Below are 17107 nucleotides of genomic sequence, written 5' to 3' on the forward strand. Positions count from 1 at the left end.
GCTAAACCAGTACATTTTAAAGAACAGTAAAATGATCACCCGTTTACTGATCACGTAGGTTAAAAATCGGAAGCATCACTAGTACCTTGGAAGTCACCTGTGCTCGCTCCCTCTCCCCTCAGGAGGTCATCATTCTCCTAAGTTTGTGCTCATCTTTCCTGGATTTTTTTTTTTTTAATATAGTTTACCATCTATATGTGAGTCTCCAAACAATTTGTTATTGAGTTGTGAAGCCCAGACCTGACTAAGCCAGGAAAGGTCAACACTCCATATCTGTAAATGCTCACCAGGGTCTTTGGTCTGGGCTTCTTTGGGAATCTACAAGAGGCCCTCGCAGGGAGGTCAGCAGGGAGTCAGGGGTGAGTTCTGGGAAACCAAGAGCACTACGGCTAGAACCCCTGTGACGCAGTGACTGGCCGGGCAGCAGAAGTGTGGTCGGAGGGAGTGGAGTGCCGGCTGTGTCCTGCTCTAAGCTCAGTTTCAGGAGCAGCTCGAAGCTGAGTACTTCTGTTGCATGAAGTGTGTCCTCAGGTGACCATCAGGGCGTGGAAGGGAAAGTTGAATGTCATTAGCACACAGTGGAGATAACCCAAGGTCATTATCTGGATGAGCTCTTAGAATGATGGCAGTCGCAGCCAGTGGCAGGCTTCAACCGTCTGGGTCAAGTGTCTCTTGCACCCCTGCCCCGGGGCACACACGGGGCTGTGTGAAGCAGAGCTGATGTCTTGGGACCCCGTTCACTGTCCTGAGGAGTCCCTTCTCTCTGTCTGATGCTAGCCTTTCTGTTTCTTGTTCCCATTGCTGCTTTTTTCTTGGTTTTCTCTTTTGTTTTGGTGGAGGAATTCTCCAGTCATTTTTTAAGCAAGGCTACCTGAGAGGTCCAAATTTTGTTTTTTGTCTTTTTAGACTGTGTGTGTCCAAAAATGCCTTTTTTCTATTCTCGTAAGTCATTGGTAATTGGGGTACAGAAATCTAGGTTGAGAATAATTTTCAAGACAGTTCTGTCATCTTTTTTCCAGTGATTGTGATGAGATACCCGAGGCCATTCTGTTTTTTGATCCTTTCTGTAAGACCTCTTTTTCCATTTTTGAAAGTTTGTAGAACCTTTTCTATCCTGGTATCATTTTGTAATAACATATCTTGTGTAGGGATCTTTTCCATCCTTTGCACCAGCTACTCAATGCATCTTTTCTTTCTAGAAACATGTGTCCATAGTCCTGGGAGATAATCTTTAATTTTGTATTGATTTTTGTCTTCTCTCTTTTCCCTTTCTTTAACCTGGTTCTCAGCTGTTGGATCTCTGATTGGTCCTGTAATTTTCTTTTCTTTCACATTTTCCTTATACCTTACTTTCTGGGAAATTTTCTGCAAATTTATCCTCCAAAACCTCTGTTGATTATTTCTACTATTATGTTTTTAATTTTTAAGATTTCTTTTTTGGTTTTGGCATTTTTAAAATATAGCATCCTGTTTTTATTTTGTGGGCATGGTTTTTTTCCTCTTAAGAACAGTGATACTTCTTTCCATTTTCCCCCTCTGCATAGGGCTTGTTTCTTCCGACTTGCTTTTTTCTTTTAGTTTGGTCTCTGACTTTGCTGTTAGAGCTTTCTTAAGATGCCTGGTAACCCTTGGTTGTCTTCATGATGAGGAATGGACGACAGAAGGCTCACTGGGGTCTCTGAGCTTACAGGTGGGCTTTGTTGACTGCACTTCAGTGAAAGAATCCTGGGGGGGCCTTTTGGGGGAGAACCCCAAAGTCATTATCTTTGGGTCTGCCCTTTGGTTGCTCAGAGAAGGGTCTTGCTAGTGCTGCTACTTCTGGTGCCGTGTGGGGTTTCAGGCTGGGACGTGGGTGGACACTCAGTGTTCCTCACTGCCGGCGTGGGGCTTCGCGTCCTCAGTCTGTCCTGTCACCGCTCCCTCCTCCGTCTGCTTTACAGGCTCCGACACTGTACTGCTGTTGTCTCTTCACCTGTAGTCCCTGCTTCTGTGGTTTGTCTTTACTGAAATTTTGATGGCATTTTGAGAGAAGTGAAATTAGATGTATGTATGCAGTCTGTCCTCTTAACCAAGAAAACTTGGTGTTAGAATTGTTACAGTTTTATAAGTGGATGGAAAGGGTGTTAAAAGTTAACTGGTGGTGTGCAGCCTTGTTTAATCATCAGAATTTTTTTTTTAGCTTTGCATTTATTTTTAATTTTTAATTTTTTAAAATTTTTTAAAAAATCAAGATTGTTATTTATTTAAACTTTTTTTATTGAGTTATAGTCATTTTACAATGTTGTGTCAAATTCCAGTGTAGAGCACAATTTTTCAGTTATACATGAACATACATATATTCATTGTCACTTTTTTTTTCACTGTGAGCTACAGTATTTTTTTTTTAATGTGGAAGTTTCAGCGCTGACAAGTCAGGAGATTTCAAGTAAACATCCAAAACATTTTTTCTGTTTCTAACATTGGAAAATATGGGGTCGCTAGGTCTGCTTTTCCCCACAGCATGAATCAGCCAAGGCTGAGTAGTGCCTGCCCTTTGTGGACAGGGCACCTGCCCTCTGGTTCCCCCATTCCCAACACTCTCCTGTCTCCCTGAACAGCCTCACATGTTCATCTTACCTGCCTGGCCTCGCAGGCATTTGGGTTATGACACCCGTATAAAGAGGGAAGTCGTGTAGCACATTTTGGCGCTGTCAAGGATTTGGGGTTTCTGGGTGGTGCAAATCTCACTCATCAGCCTCTGACTTTCCCCCAGCACCTGTGGCCTCGCAGAAGAACTGGAAAAAGAGAAGTCAAGGGACCAGATGAGCTCCCAACCCAAGTCTGCTTGTGGAAACGTAAGTGTCCGGATGAGTACTCGGTATCCACGAAAGCCCAGTGGTGCTGGGCATCGTCCTGACTAAACTCAGGCCAGCTCCAGCTCTAGGGAACGTACTGCCCACAGAGCTTAGTGAAAGGTGAGCAGTGAGCGTGCGTCTGTAGGTGCTGCGGGGAGCGGCGGGGAGGAGGGGCCGCCCGCGAGTGGGCCACGCGCTCCCGCCGTGGCAGCGCTTGTCATTTCTTAGTTTTGGCCCCTTTCTTTCTGCTTCCTGCCGGGCCCGCTGCTTCTCAGCCATTTGGCTGACTGTGGCTGTGACTTGAACTGCTGAGAATGTAGAAATGGGGCCTCCTGAGGAACTTCTCTCTCTTAGACCCCTGTTTCTCATGAAACCAGAGGTCTTAGAAACTCTTAGTATTTGGATCTCAGCTGGGCCTTCAAATGCATCCGGACGTTTTCCTCAGGCTGCGGTGGCTGTGTTATGAAACTTGGGCTCCCTTTCTCCTGGCCTGTATCTCTGACCTTCCGCTTCCCTCTACAGTGGTCTCTTCTCTCTCCCAACAGTGCTACCTGGGCGATGCTTTCCGCTGTGCCAGCTGCCCCTACCTTGGGATGCCAGCCTTCAGACCCGGGGAGAAGGTGCTTCTGAGCAACAGCGGCCTCCACGACGCCTAGGAGGGGCCGGCCTGGGACCTGTGCCCTCGGCCACTCCTGCCCCTGAACCCCACCACTGTGGTTCCCCCCATCTCCTCTGGATTTCCTCACTCTGTCTGATGTCCGTTTGCGGGGAGGGTGCTCAGTACAGAGTGGGGCCGGCTGGGGCGCAGTGGTGTGCAGTGCTTACAGATCAAGACCACGGGGTCCTGGGGCCCCATTACCTGGAGCAGGGGCCTTCTTCACCCAGTGTTAGGCAGACAGAGCACGTCCAAAGAGGTCCCTCTCCTGCTGTCAAAATGCTGACCGTACATTCTCCAAGCCCGGCGCCCTTAAATATTAACTCTGTGACCGAGAGGGACTCGCCCCTATTTGAGCTCCGCAGTAGTGCCACGGCTTACCTTCCAGAGTTGATAGTTTATTCACCCTGCCGTTCTGGTGACCTGAGGCAATTGTCTTGTGACCTCTCAGGGCACCAAGGGAATCACTCACTGGTTGCTGTGATGATATCCGGTGTCCCTCTGCCCCCTCCCCGTTTTACTGTGTTGTATGTGTCCTGTTGTCCTTTCCTTCCTGTTCATCTCCAGGTATTAAACTTGTGTACTTAACTCATATTCACTGTGAAGAAGGGATATGTCTCTGTGTGTGTGTTGTCTGACACAGCCATCCAAGCTCACCTGGGACAACAAAACTCTTTTTTGGAGAGACTTCGTGTCATACCAAATGGGGCCAGTCCCGCACTTACAGATCAGGGCCTCGCTCTGTCTGCTTTAGAATAGTCCAAGTTACTGAGTATTCAGAGAGAAGCAGGACAAATTTGAACCAACAGTGTATCTCTGAGCAGGAGACCCTTCGTTGTCCTTGCTACCCACCCACACAGATTTGGAATTGACCTTGCCAAATAGTGAGATGGTGTGGCTTTAAGAGACCTGGGTTTTTCTGTTTTAACAATAAAGAAAAGTGTTCATTGGTGTTTGTCCTTGAAACTTGACTTCATTCTCTAAGTTTGCTTTTGCTTATCCTAGTCTCTGCTGGTGGATTTTAGTTATGGATGTGGCTAACTTCTAGTTTGACTCCAAAGCCCCTGTGGTGGGCTGAGTTCTGAGATGACCCCCACAATGCCCCCATGCCCTTAGGTAATCCCCTGCTCTTGAGTTTGAGCAGGACCTGTGAGTGGGATGGGACATCACTACTATTATTAGATTACACTGTGTGGCAGGTATGAAGGGATTTGCAGGCATCAAGTCCCTCATGGAACCCTTTACACTGTTGGCAGGAATGTAAATTGGTGCAGACACTGGAAAACAGTAAGGAGGTTTCTCAAAAAAAACAAAAGTAGAGCTACCATAGGATTCAGCTATTCCATTCCTGGGTATATATCCAAGGAAAACAAAAAAAAAAAACTAATTCAAAAAGATACCTGTACCCCAGTGTTCATAGCAGCATTATTTACAATTGTCAAGATAAGGAAGCAACCAAAGTGTCCATCAACAGATGAAGGAATAAAGATAGTGTGTATATGTGTACACACACACACACACACATATGCACACAATGGAATATTACTTGGCCATAAAAATGAAAGTGCCATTTACAGCAACATGGATGGACATGGAGGGTATTATGCTAAGTGAAATAAGGCAAAGACAAGTACTGTATGATACCACTTATATGTGGAATTTAAAAAAATAGAACAAACTAGTAAATATAACAAAGATACAGACAGAACAAACTAGTGATTACCAGTGGGGAGGGGAAATACAGGGGAGGGAGGTATAAAATTAGGTATAAAATAAGCCATGAGGATATATTGTACAATACAGGGTGTATATAGCCAGTATTTTATAATAACTATAAATGGAGTATAACCTTGAAACATTGTGAATCACTATACTGTACACCCATAACATACATCAACAAAATAATAAGAAAAAAAAGTCCTTCATGGACTGTCAGCTAAAAGGGAGATTATTCTGAGTGGGCCTGACCTAATCAGTTGATCCTTTAAAGGACTGGAGACCAAGGTTCTCTTGCTGGCCTTGAGTGGCCGTGTTGTGAGGTCCACAGGCAAGGAACTGCAAGCAACCTCTGGGACCCAAGAGCAGACCCTCCTGACCATCAAAGAGAAAATGGGCCCTCAGCCCCATAATGACACGAGAACAGAAATCTGAACTGAACAACCATGAGAGCTTGGAAGAGGACCCAGGCTCCAGATGAGATGCAGCCTGGTGGGTCCCAGCCTCTGCGCCTGGACTCCTGACCCTCGAAATCAGAGATAAGTGTATGTGGTGTTAAGCCACTAGATTTGGGATAATTTGTTACACAGCAATAGGAAACAGGTCCAGCCCTGGACTAGGTTTAACATTAACAGATATTTACTGAGTCCAGCTGCAGGGGGTGTGTGTGTTGGTGAAGGACACTTAGTTGCTTCTGCTTCAGTTGCTAAGGTGAAGGACGAAAATCTCTACCTGCAGGTTGAGTACAGGAGATCCTGAGCCAAAGAGCTCCCTGGGCTGGGTTTAGCAGAGACCTGGGAAAATGCCACGAGCTTTTGCTGGCCTGGTTCTTGATCTGCGTCCCTGCTGCTGCTGGCAAAACGGGTGATGCTACCTCCTATCTGCTGCACCTGGCAGAGTTAAGGGCGCCATTCTGGCAGCTGCTGGATCATCCCACATGAGGGTCAGAGGGAGGCCAGCCAGCTTGGAGTTGGGGCCAGCAGGCTGCAGAGTGGCCTGGCCAGCCAGCAACTCAGCACAGTGAGGCCATGCGGGAGGGACACTGGTCCCCACACCCAGTGACTTTGGAAGATAGAAGCTCTGAAGGGAGGTTTTGGAGCTAACCACAGTCTCAGCACTGAATGCAACCTCAACTTACATTTGAGGCCACTAGGTGAGACAGAGACAGGGACCTGCCACCACTGGTCAACTGAGAGCCTTTCAAGGTACTCAGACATTCTGTCAGGAGACCTGGGTAGGGCTGGGGAATCTGAATTTTTTGGTCAACTCTCTGAAGCCTTTGCCAAAACCTGTCAACAAACAGCTGGGACGTCCCCCTTTCTCTGAAATCACTCCAAAGCACCGACTGGTGTGGGCAGCTGGGCAAACCACACCTTCCTTGGGGTTAGGACACAGCCCAAATGCAACCACAAGATAGTCGGAAGGCGTCCGCAAGCGGGGGCTTTAGAGCTGGAGTGTGGGAGGGAGAGAACAATGAGGCCACAAACCTGCTAGGGGCTGAGGACTCCTCTTGAGTTGCGAGATCAAGCCCCTGACCATGTTGTAGCAGGGGGTCCGAGGGGACAGGCAGCAGCAGGGCTGAAGGAAGCATCCCACCGAGCACCTCGCATGCAGGAAGCTCTCCAGTCATTGAGCATGAGAGAGGTGTGGCTTTGTGATCATCCTACAGCCTCGGGCTGGTAGTGCGGGGGCGGGGACACGTGGAGCTGTTAGTACTGATGAGGGCGTGGCCAGGTGGGAACCCTTGCACAAGGCTGGTGGGATTGGTTCACAATTACCCCCCTAGTGCCAGTTTCAACCCTAGCCTTTATTAGAATCACCTGGATATCTTCCCCCAAAACAACAAAAGCACCAATGCCTGGGACCCTTCCTTTCCAAAGACCCCTTAAGTCAATCGTTTGGAATAGGGCTGTAGGCTGTAAGCATTTTGGCAAAGCAGTCCCAGGTTAGTGCCTCCAGGGTTGAGGACCACTGCCCTAGAGAAATTCTACACATGCACTGGAAGACAAACTTACAAATGTTCAAAGCAGCACTTTTCATAATATCAAGAACCTGGAAATAATCCAAGCGGCCATTAACAAGAGGATGGGTGAAGGAGTCGTGTCGTCACAGAGGGAAAAGTGATGAGCTGTAGCTGCACATCAGCGTGGAAGAATCTCACAAAACGCGGAGCCACAAGAGCAGGTTACAGAAGATCATGTGTATGAAACACGTCACCTTTACATAAAGTTCAAGTTTAAAAACACCCAAGCTGCATCAATACATTGTTAGGGATATACGCATACACACACATATCATGTACATACACACGTGTGACAAACAAACCAAGGAGAATGACAGACACACAATTCAGGAACACAGGTGGCTCTGGAGATAGGAGGATGGCGACAGGGAGGGGGACATGGGGACACGGAGCAGCAGGAAGGCTCTGTTTTTTAAGTTGGCTGGTGAGTATACAGGTGTTTATTTTTTATTGGTTTGTATACCTTACATATACATTATATATTTTGTATTGATAACAAATTTCATTAAAAAAAAAAACTAGGAAAACCCACATATAAAACTCTGGGTCTTAAGGAAAATGCCTATTAACCTGGAACAAAGTTCTGTGCCTCCCTGACATGAACCTCCAGGAAATATTTGGCTTAGTTAAAATCGTATTCAAAATTATAAAACTGAAACCAACACAGATTAATAATAATAATAACAACAACAACAACAACAACAAATACAGAAGCAACAGAGAACATTGACACAGAGCACATAAATATTGTCTGTGATCAAAATTTTTACTACAAATTACACAAATGTATAAAATATAATGCCAAAGCACAAGGAAATGATGAATAAGGCAGAGAGAGAGAAAGATCTGTGATGGAAACATGAAATGGCAGAGCAGAGGCAAGAGGTGAAAAACAGTAACATCCCTGGCAGAGTCAGTACTGGAAACAGCACTAGGAAGAATGGACAGGGCTCAACCCAGGGACAGGATTTCATCAAACTAACCCAAATGAAATGAGAATAAAGAGGGAAAAAGAATCAGGGGGAAAATGATAAAGCACAGAAGATAGAAGAAACACCGTTAAGGAATCAGAATAATTACTTAAAGTCACAACTCAAGACATTTTCAAGAAAAGAAGCAGTAGTTGATACGTAGATTGATGGAAAAAGTGATACAGAACACTCACCAGGAAGCATAATAGTTTTGTCGGACAGCATGTCCAGTCCCAGAATCCGTACCTGCGGAAGGAGGGCTGTGTGTGCATCACCAAGGGGCGGTGTTCGGGCTTTAGTTCCTGCACCGTGAAGATGTGTGATGCTACCTGTAAATGAGTGCCTTGAACACTTCTGTGAGTCCAGAGAAGTTTCTGGTTTGTGCTTGTTTGTGTTCTGTCCATTCCCTCAGTCTTTCTTTGCTTCCTTGCTGTCACGGCACAGTGAAAGACTTGCAGGGAAGGGACAGAGCGGCTCTGTGCACAGCTCTTTCCCCCTTGCTGGACAGCAGGGACCGAACGCTCCACTCTGCCCTTGGTGGCCTCAGACCTCACCTTCTGTTGTCACTTTCGGGTGGTCACCTCATGGACTGGTCCTCACCATCCCTCTGCAAAGCCCTGTGATGAACTGGAAGCTGCATTTAGACTCAGCTGGGCTCAGAAGTGCTCAGAAGCCCCTCCCTTCTTCCCTCCCTTCCCTCTTTTTTCTTTTTTCACGATTAATTAAGCATTTTTTCTTTTACATGACGACTGATTTCAGATACAGAGAACTACAGGTATAATACGACAGACAATCAGGTAGGCTGTATTTTGATTCCGATCACTCTGTATAATATGGGAAGTGTCACAGCTGTCCCTCTCCTCTCCCTGTCCTCCTCAGGGGTGTTTCCCCCTCCGGAGGTCGTGTGTCACACCCATGCCTGCTTTTATACTGTTACTCTGCAGACAAGAGTTTGTATGAAATATGTCTGTCTTTTATGGTGAAATTTGCATAAAACTAACAGTTTTAAAATGAATAATTCTGTGCCATGTAGTACCTTCACAATGATGTGCAACCACCACTTGTCTCCAATTCCAAACATTTTCATCATTCCCCTCTGCCCCTGCCTCTGGTGACCACTGATCTGCCTGTTCCGGGCATTTCATGTAAATAGAATCATACAATATGTGACATTTTGTGTCTGGCTTCTCTCAGCTTGTGTTCAAAGTCCACCCATATTGTAGCAAGTACCAGTCCTCCACTCCTATCTATGGCGGAATAATATTCCATTGTGTGAATATACACTATTTATTTATCCATCTGTCCATTGATGGACACTTGGGCTGTTTCTCCCTTTGGTGTCCATTGCTCTGAAATGTCCTTTCAAGGCTCACTTCTCAACAAGATCCTGGCTCCTTTGTTTGTCTGGGTGTCTCATCCCTGCAGTGTGCGTGATGGCTTTGGAGAAGGGGTCATGGCGGTTCAAGTATGAGGAAACTGCAGGTTTTTGTAGACTCTGATTCCCCCTAAGGGCAATGTCAGAGTCAGAACAGCAGCAGACTGAGCCTCATTCTCTTGATTGGCTACATCTTGAAACAGATTAGAGAAGGGTCTGATTTCAGCATCTCATGGAGAAACAAGAAGAGGAAGCAACTGTGTCAAGGGCCCAGAGCAAAGACATAAGACAGAACAGGATCCTGACCCCCATCTGTTAAAATGTACCTGCAGGATTTAAATGTATGTAGGTGACTGATGACATGGAGAGCTCAATGCCATTAAAGAAGAATTTATTACTTACATTTCCCAGGAGTAGGGGCCATGCCACACCACGCAGGGCAGGAGGAGAAGTGAGCCGAAAGACACAGCCCTGACTGGGGTTTCGTGGGGACAGCAAGGCGGGGCAGGGCAACGACTTGAGGACTGGCCAGTGGGAGTCATTCCGGTGGGCTCCGAGGCGTGGGTGCTGTTGCTCATTGTCTGGTACCTGGCCCTGGGTGATTTGGGGCAACAATGGTTCGGGGAGTGAGGTATATAAAGGAGATGGCTAGTGGACTCGGGATTGGTTGGAGAGTTTGCAATGTGATTTTTCTGTGCCTTCGAAAGCTGGATCACAGGGGAGATGCAACTTGTGATGAGTGGATGCCAAATAGCAAATACAGGCTGTAAGAAATCACAGTGAGAACAGTCCAGGCGCAGCGCTAACACTGCCCACGGTGCATCTGGATTTAGTAGCCCTGCAAATCCCAGCAGTGGTTTTCCTTCTCACTAAGCCCTGAGGGTGTAGCCTCTGCTCCCTCAGGAGAAGGGCTGGCCAGCCGCAGACACCCTGGCCTAAGGCCCTGGGCAGCTACAATCAGATGTGGTGACCTCAGCCCTGGGGGACAGAGCTGAGGCCAGGGCCCCATGGACCAACACATCAATCTCAATCTTTATTGGGGGCTGGAGTGCCCTCTTGTGGGCAACTGGAGAGCAACACAAGTCTAAATTCCACTGCAATGCTGGGCTTTAAGGAGGGCTAAATCAGGGCACTACTCCTCCTGGAGTTTCTCTTTTTTAACGTGCTCCTCATGGAATTCACCTGGGAGCTTGCTGATGAAAATATATAAATCAAATTTCCACTATGCACAAAGCACTCCTCCCCCCTTATAGTGAGTCAGGAAGTACTGAATTGCCTGACCCAAAATATCTGCCCCAGTGAGCTCACCAGTGAGTCAAACACTCAAGTAACTGTAATTACAGGAGACAAAGTATGGCAAAGATTGAGCTGAGGTAAAAGCAGAGGGCTGGCAGAGGACACAGAGTGGGGCATCAACTGCAACCAAGGAGACCAAGGAGGGCTTCCTGAGGGAGGCAGCATTTGAGCTGAGCTCTGAAGGGGGACTGGATTTCGGACAGGGAGCAAGGGAAGCACTTTCCAGGTAGAAGGAACAATGAGAGGCCAGCGCCCCTCCCCACTGTTCTCTGGTCTCTGCCCCGTCCTCTTTCTTCCTACCTCCCTGTTGCCAGTCATGGGAAGTCTCCCAGTCATGATTCCTTAAAATGGCTTCTTCCCACGGGGACATGGTGGCTGGTCCCGTCTCCTGCATCTTGTCCCACCCACCTTACACCCTGATCCTGCCATCACACACTTGGATTCCAAATCCTCCATTTTGTTGCCAGTCCTGGATCCACCTCTCCCCAGCTGAGGGACCTTGAAGCCACCCTCCTGCTAGGTCACTCTCAGGGGCCCGCTGGTAACCTCTTACCTCCTCACAGTCCTCGATTTATCTGAGTTCACAATATGGGCCTCTGAGGAAGATTTCACTAAATAAAAAAGGATTTGATTCTTTTAAGGAAAGTTGGCAATGCATTGGATTACATACCTGTTCTCTGAGTGTCTTTCTGGCAGGGTGAGGGGTCCGGGCCCCAGCCTTTGCTCTTCTTTGCTGTCCCAAGGGCTCCTCCTTGCCTCCCCCCCATTTTGAGATCATTTTTTTCTCCACTTCTCACCCTCCGTGGATCCAGACAGTATTTTTCCACGAAGAATTCAGACTGGGCTGCCCCAAGGACTCTGGATTGGAGGCAGTTTGAAGGATACTTCTTGGGACCAGGGCAGGGAAAAAGCCCACCAGTGGCTGAGGAGGCCCTGGGGTCACAGAGACAACAGTTCATCACCATCATCAGCCTTATGATTATTATTATTTCTGTTGTTGCTTCTCATGGAAAGTGGACTTGGTCTGACATCTGGCCTGCAATAAGACAACTGGCCACAAGGGGGTAACAGGAGGTGTAAGCTTTACCTGAAAATAACTCTCCCAATTGCAGCCCCGCCAAGCAAGCAACCCAGGTCGCAGAATCCCAAGAGAGGACCCACTGCCCCTGGCCCCAGACTTCGCCCCAGAGAGAGAAGCCAGAATCCCACAGCTGGTCAGGAGAGAGAGACAGAACTAGAATCTGAAGACTAACATCCTCCCACTCCCTTATGGTTCCAGTCCTGAGCTGGGCCTGGACAGAGGGCTTTGAGGGTGGGGGGTCCATAACCTGCGGGTCCCCAACCTTCTGAGCACGTGGGCTGTGGGATCCCCAGGGACACTCACTGAGCTCCCAACCTAGTGGAGGAGTCCGGCCCGAGAGACACACACAGGAATCAGTGGGAGAACAACCCCCACAGGCAGCCCTAGAGGCCCTCAGAGCTGGAGGGATCAGGGCAGGAGAGAATCCGGAGGGCAGCTGTACTCAGAGACGGCTTCCTGGAGTCTGGCTTGGCCGAGGCTGGGTGGGATGTCAACGCTGGGAGGTGTTGCTCAGCCTTCAGGTCAGCAGGAACCAGGGGGCCATGTGGGGAGTGGCCTGACAGGGATGGGAGATGGGCGCTGGGAGCAGGGGGATGAGCTGGAGCAGGGGTGAGGCTCATGCAGGGGAGCAGCTCTGGCCCTGGGCGCTGGCCTGGAGTTGGAGCCGGGAGAGGGAGCTGGGTGCAGGTGGAGCTGGGCCTTGCAGTGATTCTCAGGGGGTGGCTGTGTGGCAGAGGTCAGGGGTGGGGGGCTGAGAGGTGGGCGAGATGGGAAAAGGGCTGCAGGAGCCCCCACCTCAGGGAGCTACCCAGCACTTGATAGAACCCCACCCATTGAAGGGTCCTGAAAACATTTGTGGAATTGGATCAAATGTGTGTCTTCAGCTCTGCCTTGGGGGCAGGGTGGGGAGTCAGTTGAGAATGGGGCTGGCCTGGGAGGACTTCAGGGGCAGACAAGATGTGAGAGAATCCAGACGGCCCTTCCCAGGTCCCCTACCTGCCTGTGCACAGCAGAGGGGAGGACCTGCTGGCCTCTTGTCGCCCTTGCCCTGCTCATCCCACGGGCCCCTCAGTGCCACCCCTGCTCAGGCCTCTCTCCTAGGACCTCCTTTCACTGAAGGTGGTCTGCACTCAGAGCCTCAGTTTCCCTCTCCAACCTGGACACGGAAGACCAGATGTTCTCTAGGGCTCCCCGGGTGACAGGCTGGGCAGACAGAACACGCAGACCCAGACTGGGGGAGAAAGACTTTAATCAGACAAGGGGACAAGGGGCCTCTTTGTCCTCATCAGGCCTCCCTTGGACCCGGGGAGCTCAGGGTTGGAGCAGTGAACAAGGAGGCGGGAAGTCTCCATGCGGTACAGGAAGGAATCATGACTTCTGGGTGACGAGGTCACGCAGCTTCACGGCGTTTTGCAAATATCTGACTGCCTTCTTCACCCATGCATCCTTGGGGTCCGAACAGATGGATCTGCCCTGGCGAGTCACCAACCTACACAGAGGGAGAGAGCCGTGGTGGGGTCAGGGCAGGAAGGCCTGCCAGAGCCCCGGGCCAGCCTCGCCCTGTGCTGACAGGGACCCTGAGTCCCAAGCGTGGCAGGAACTTGCCTGCAGTCACACAGGGCAGCAGTGGCAGCTCTGGGGCATCGGGCTCTGTCCTCAGTGATCCCTGGCCCTCCCAGGGTCCCTGCTAGGCCTGGCCCCCCACCTCAGGATGCCCACACCTCAACAAGCCTGGGAACTAGCGGTGCACAGGAGGGGCCTGGTGCTCGGGGCTCAAGCCCAGGAAGGGGAGGTGACCACACTGGCCGCTGACTGCCCGTGTGGTGTGGGGCTGTCTCATCCCTCTCAGGGCCTCAGTTTCCCCCATAAATCAATGAAGAGCTTAGACCTCAGAGCCTGGGGCCCTCTGGGGCCTTGTGAGGGGAGGTGCAGGAACTGCCCTGAAGAGCAGGGCTAGGGGGGTCAAGAGTCAAGGCTCTCTCCTCTTCTCTCCTCAGTGGCCATTCTGGGAGCCCCAGGGTCCACCTCCTGCCACACGCAGCTCCAAAGAGCGGCGGTGGAGGCGGGGAGGTGGGGACAGGAGTGGGGGACAGACTTACACGATGGCATCCCTGGGGCACTCCACTGAGGTCCAGTACCACCTCACCAGCTTCTTGAGAGGAATGGCTCCTTTGAAGTACTCCAGGCAGCACTCCCGGCCCACGTTGACTCCTCGAGCTACAGGGAAAGCAAGTGGGAGCAGCTGCGTCTGAGTGTCCGCACGGGGGCAGGGGACTGTGGAGGGTCTGCACGTGTGTATCTGTCTGGAGGGACGTCTGCATGCATGTGCACGTGTGTGTGTGTGTGTGTGGTGTCAGGCTGGGTCCATGTGCATGTGTGCGTTTCTGCATGTGTGTGTCTGTATTGTTCGGAGGTCCCTTGTGGGGGGTCTGGAATTGTGTTTGTGTGTGGGGAGTATGTAAGGGGTCTACACATGTGTCTCTATATGTGGGTCTGTGTTTGCCAATGTGTGCACATTTGTATGCACGAGGTTCTGTGTGTACCTTGAGGGACTCTGTATGTTTGTCCACATATCTGTGTGTGTATTCGGGAGGGTTTGTGTACACATGTCTGTGTGTGTGTCTTTGTGTGTGTATACATTTGTGTGTGAGGTCTCTGTGTGTGCTGCTGGGCCAATTGTGTGTTTGCGTGTGCTTGTGTGTATGTGTGTGTGTTTGAGGAGTCTGTGCATATATGTGTGTATGTATTTGTGTCTCTGCATGTGTGTGTACCTGTGTTGCTCATACTCAAAATACCAGCCCCGAATCACCAAACGCTGACTCTGGGCCAGGCTCTGGGCTGAGCCTCTGCCTGCAGCCCTCATTCAGTCCTCACAGCCCTCCTGGAGACAGGTGCTGTCACTACCCCGTTTTACAGATGAGAAAACGGAGGCCCGAGATGTGAAGACACTTTTCCTTGGCTCAATTTCCTCATCTTTGCACAAGAAAAAATATCCAACACTTGCAAACAGCCAAACCAGTGATGTGTGGCTTCAATTAAGATCACGGTAGAGCGATTTCTAAGAAGCCTCTGAGTGTCCTCTAACCACCTTGGGAGAGGAACTCAGTTCGACTCACTCAGAGTTGACTGGGCCTGGTGTTTTACAGAAGTGAGAGTGAACTTCCAGCCAACTGTGACGGTCACCCCGTTAAGATAACCCCAAAGACTGCGGCTGCATCCCCGTGCAGAGCGCTAACCAGCTTTGTTCCGAAAGTAGCAATCTTATTTCAGCCTCCCTTTCCCAACTGAGTATAAAACCTTTTTCACCTGCTCTGGGAACCAGTTCTCCTGCTTTTATACTGATCCTCTCTTTGTATATGAGCCCCATTAATAAACCTGACTCTAGCAAATACTTTTGAGAATTGTTTATTTTCCACTATCGAAACGCAGACACAGTCACTGCCTCACAAAGGTTGCAGTGTGAGACATGCAAGTGCTTTGTTCCTCAGAAGCCGAGCCCCAGGTCCTGGGGCCTCCTCATCCTCAACGTCATCCTCATCCTCAGTATCACCCTCATCCTCATCCTCATCCTCAACTTTATCCCCATCCTCATCATCACACTCACCCTCCTCCTCATCATTATTTTCCTTTGAATGCCTCCCTCAAAATCCTCTTGCTGCCAGCCTCTCACATCTTTGTAGGAATAAGCAGGGGGTAGGAATAATATTCACGTGTTGCTGTTGTGGTCTCGGAACCCCCGCCCATCCACTCCCGGTGTCCCTTCCTCCTGCTGCCTCTTCTCTGCTCTCACCTGCATGGGTGTCCTTCAGGGAAGCCCCCAGGAGGAGGACGACCAGGAACAGCATCTTCAGGGAGGTCATGATGTCGAGAGCCCAGGAGAAGGTCTCTATGTGTGAATCCCTCCAGTCAGAGGAGACCAGGTTGACAGCCAAGTGTGGAGGTGACCTATTTAACCTCTTGGGGGATCCTGCCCCGCCTCCTGTCACCTCCCCCATGCCCCTACATCCTTCCCTAGACCCATGGAGTTCGAAGAATTTGAAATGATTCAACTGAAGTCCAGTCTTGGAATGTTTGCGGCTTTCCAGAGAATGGGCACTCAGTTGGGGACAGAGGTGGGGTCTGTGTGTCAGGGGGCCGTGACACACTTCTCCTTTCATAGGGGACATTTCTTGGTTCCTCTATTAGCAGAACTGGAAAGCCTCCATTCTAAACTGGGTGAATCCCTGCTCTGAGGCTGGTGAGCCTCCTTCATGACAGTGCCCTGGGCAGGGGTACAGCCAGGCAGGGGCCAAGAGGGGCAGCTTCACCATGGTCCGGAGGAGCTTCAGGGTGCTGGAAGGCCTTTTCAGGGGTTGCCAGGCTGCATGGGCACATGGGCATCTCTCTGCAAGGAGGACTCCATCCCCTTCTGAGAAAGGCTTGGGGCCCAGACAACCTTAGTTATAGGTCCTTCCCCAAGCTGGGCCCTGGATCACAGAAGACCAGAGCCCGACAGGTTTGCATCACCATTTCACTTTGTATTTCCATGTTGTTGCAAATGGTAAGATTTTCTTCTTTTTTAGGGCTGAGTAGTATTCCATGGCATATATATATATATATATATATATATATATATATATATATATATATATATATATATATCTCCCACATCTTCTTTATCCAGTCACCTGTTGATGGGCACTTAGGTTACTTTCATATCTTGGCTCTTATGAATAATGCTGCAGGGAACATAGGGGTGCAGATATCTCTTTGAATTAGTGTTTTTGTTTTCTTTGGATAAATACTCAGGAGTGGAATTGCTGGATCCTATGGTAGTTCTATTTTTAATTTTTGAAGAACCTCCATACTATTTTTCATACTGGTTGCACCAATATATATTCCCACCAACAGTGCACCAGGGTTCCCTTTCCTCCATATCCTTGCCAACACTTGTTATTTGTTGTCTTTTTGATAATAACCATTCTGAGGTGTGAGGCGATATCTCATTGTGGTTTTGAATTGCATTTCCCTGGTAATTAGTGATGTTGACCACCTTTTCATGTGCCTGTTGGCCAACTGTATGTCTCCTTTGGGAAAAAATGTCCATTCAGTTCCTCTGCCCATTTTTTCAATCAGGCTGTTTGTTGTTGTTGTTGTTGTTGTTGTTGTTGTTGTTG

General features: G+C 49.3%; 2 protein-coding genes across 2 annotated transcripts in view; one reads left to right on the forward strand and one right to left on the reverse strand.

Moving 5' to 3' along the window:
* Positions 1–3634, forward strand: part of CIAPIN1 (cytokine induced apoptosis inhibitor 1) — a 14695-nt gene extending 11061 nt beyond the window's left edge. Inside the window, exons 8-9 of the mRNA XM_010967296.3 lie at positions 2753–2834; positions 3380–3634. Of these exons, the coding sequence (XP_010965598.1) occupies positions 2753–2834; positions 3380–3490 (193 nt within the window). The 3' untranslated portion in view covers positions 3491–3634. The remainder of the gene's footprint in view (positions 1–2752; positions 2835–3379) is intronic.
* Positions 3635–13183: 9549 nt separating this feature from the next.
* Positions 13184–16460, reverse strand: CCL17 (C-C motif chemokine ligand 17). The gene is made up of 3 exons (XM_010967297.3): positions 15742–16460; positions 14051–14168; positions 13184–13440 (listed from the first exon to the last, which is right to left on the reverse strand). Exons 1-3 carry the CDS (start codon positions 16115–16117, stop codon positions 13320–13322), a joined length of 615 nt encoding a protein of 204 aa, XP_010965599.3. The 5' UTR covers positions 16118–16460; the 3' UTR covers positions 13184–13319.
* Positions 16461–17107: the final 647 nt, after the last annotated feature.

This window comes from Camelus bactrianus, chromosome 9, assembly GCF_048773025.1.
Source record: "Camelus bactrianus isolate YW-2024 breed Bactrian camel chromosome 9, ASM4877302v1, whole genome shotgun sequence".
Classification (NCBI taxonomy): domain Eukaryota; kingdom Metazoa; phylum Chordata; class Mammalia; order Artiodactyla; family Camelidae; genus Camelus; species Camelus bactrianus.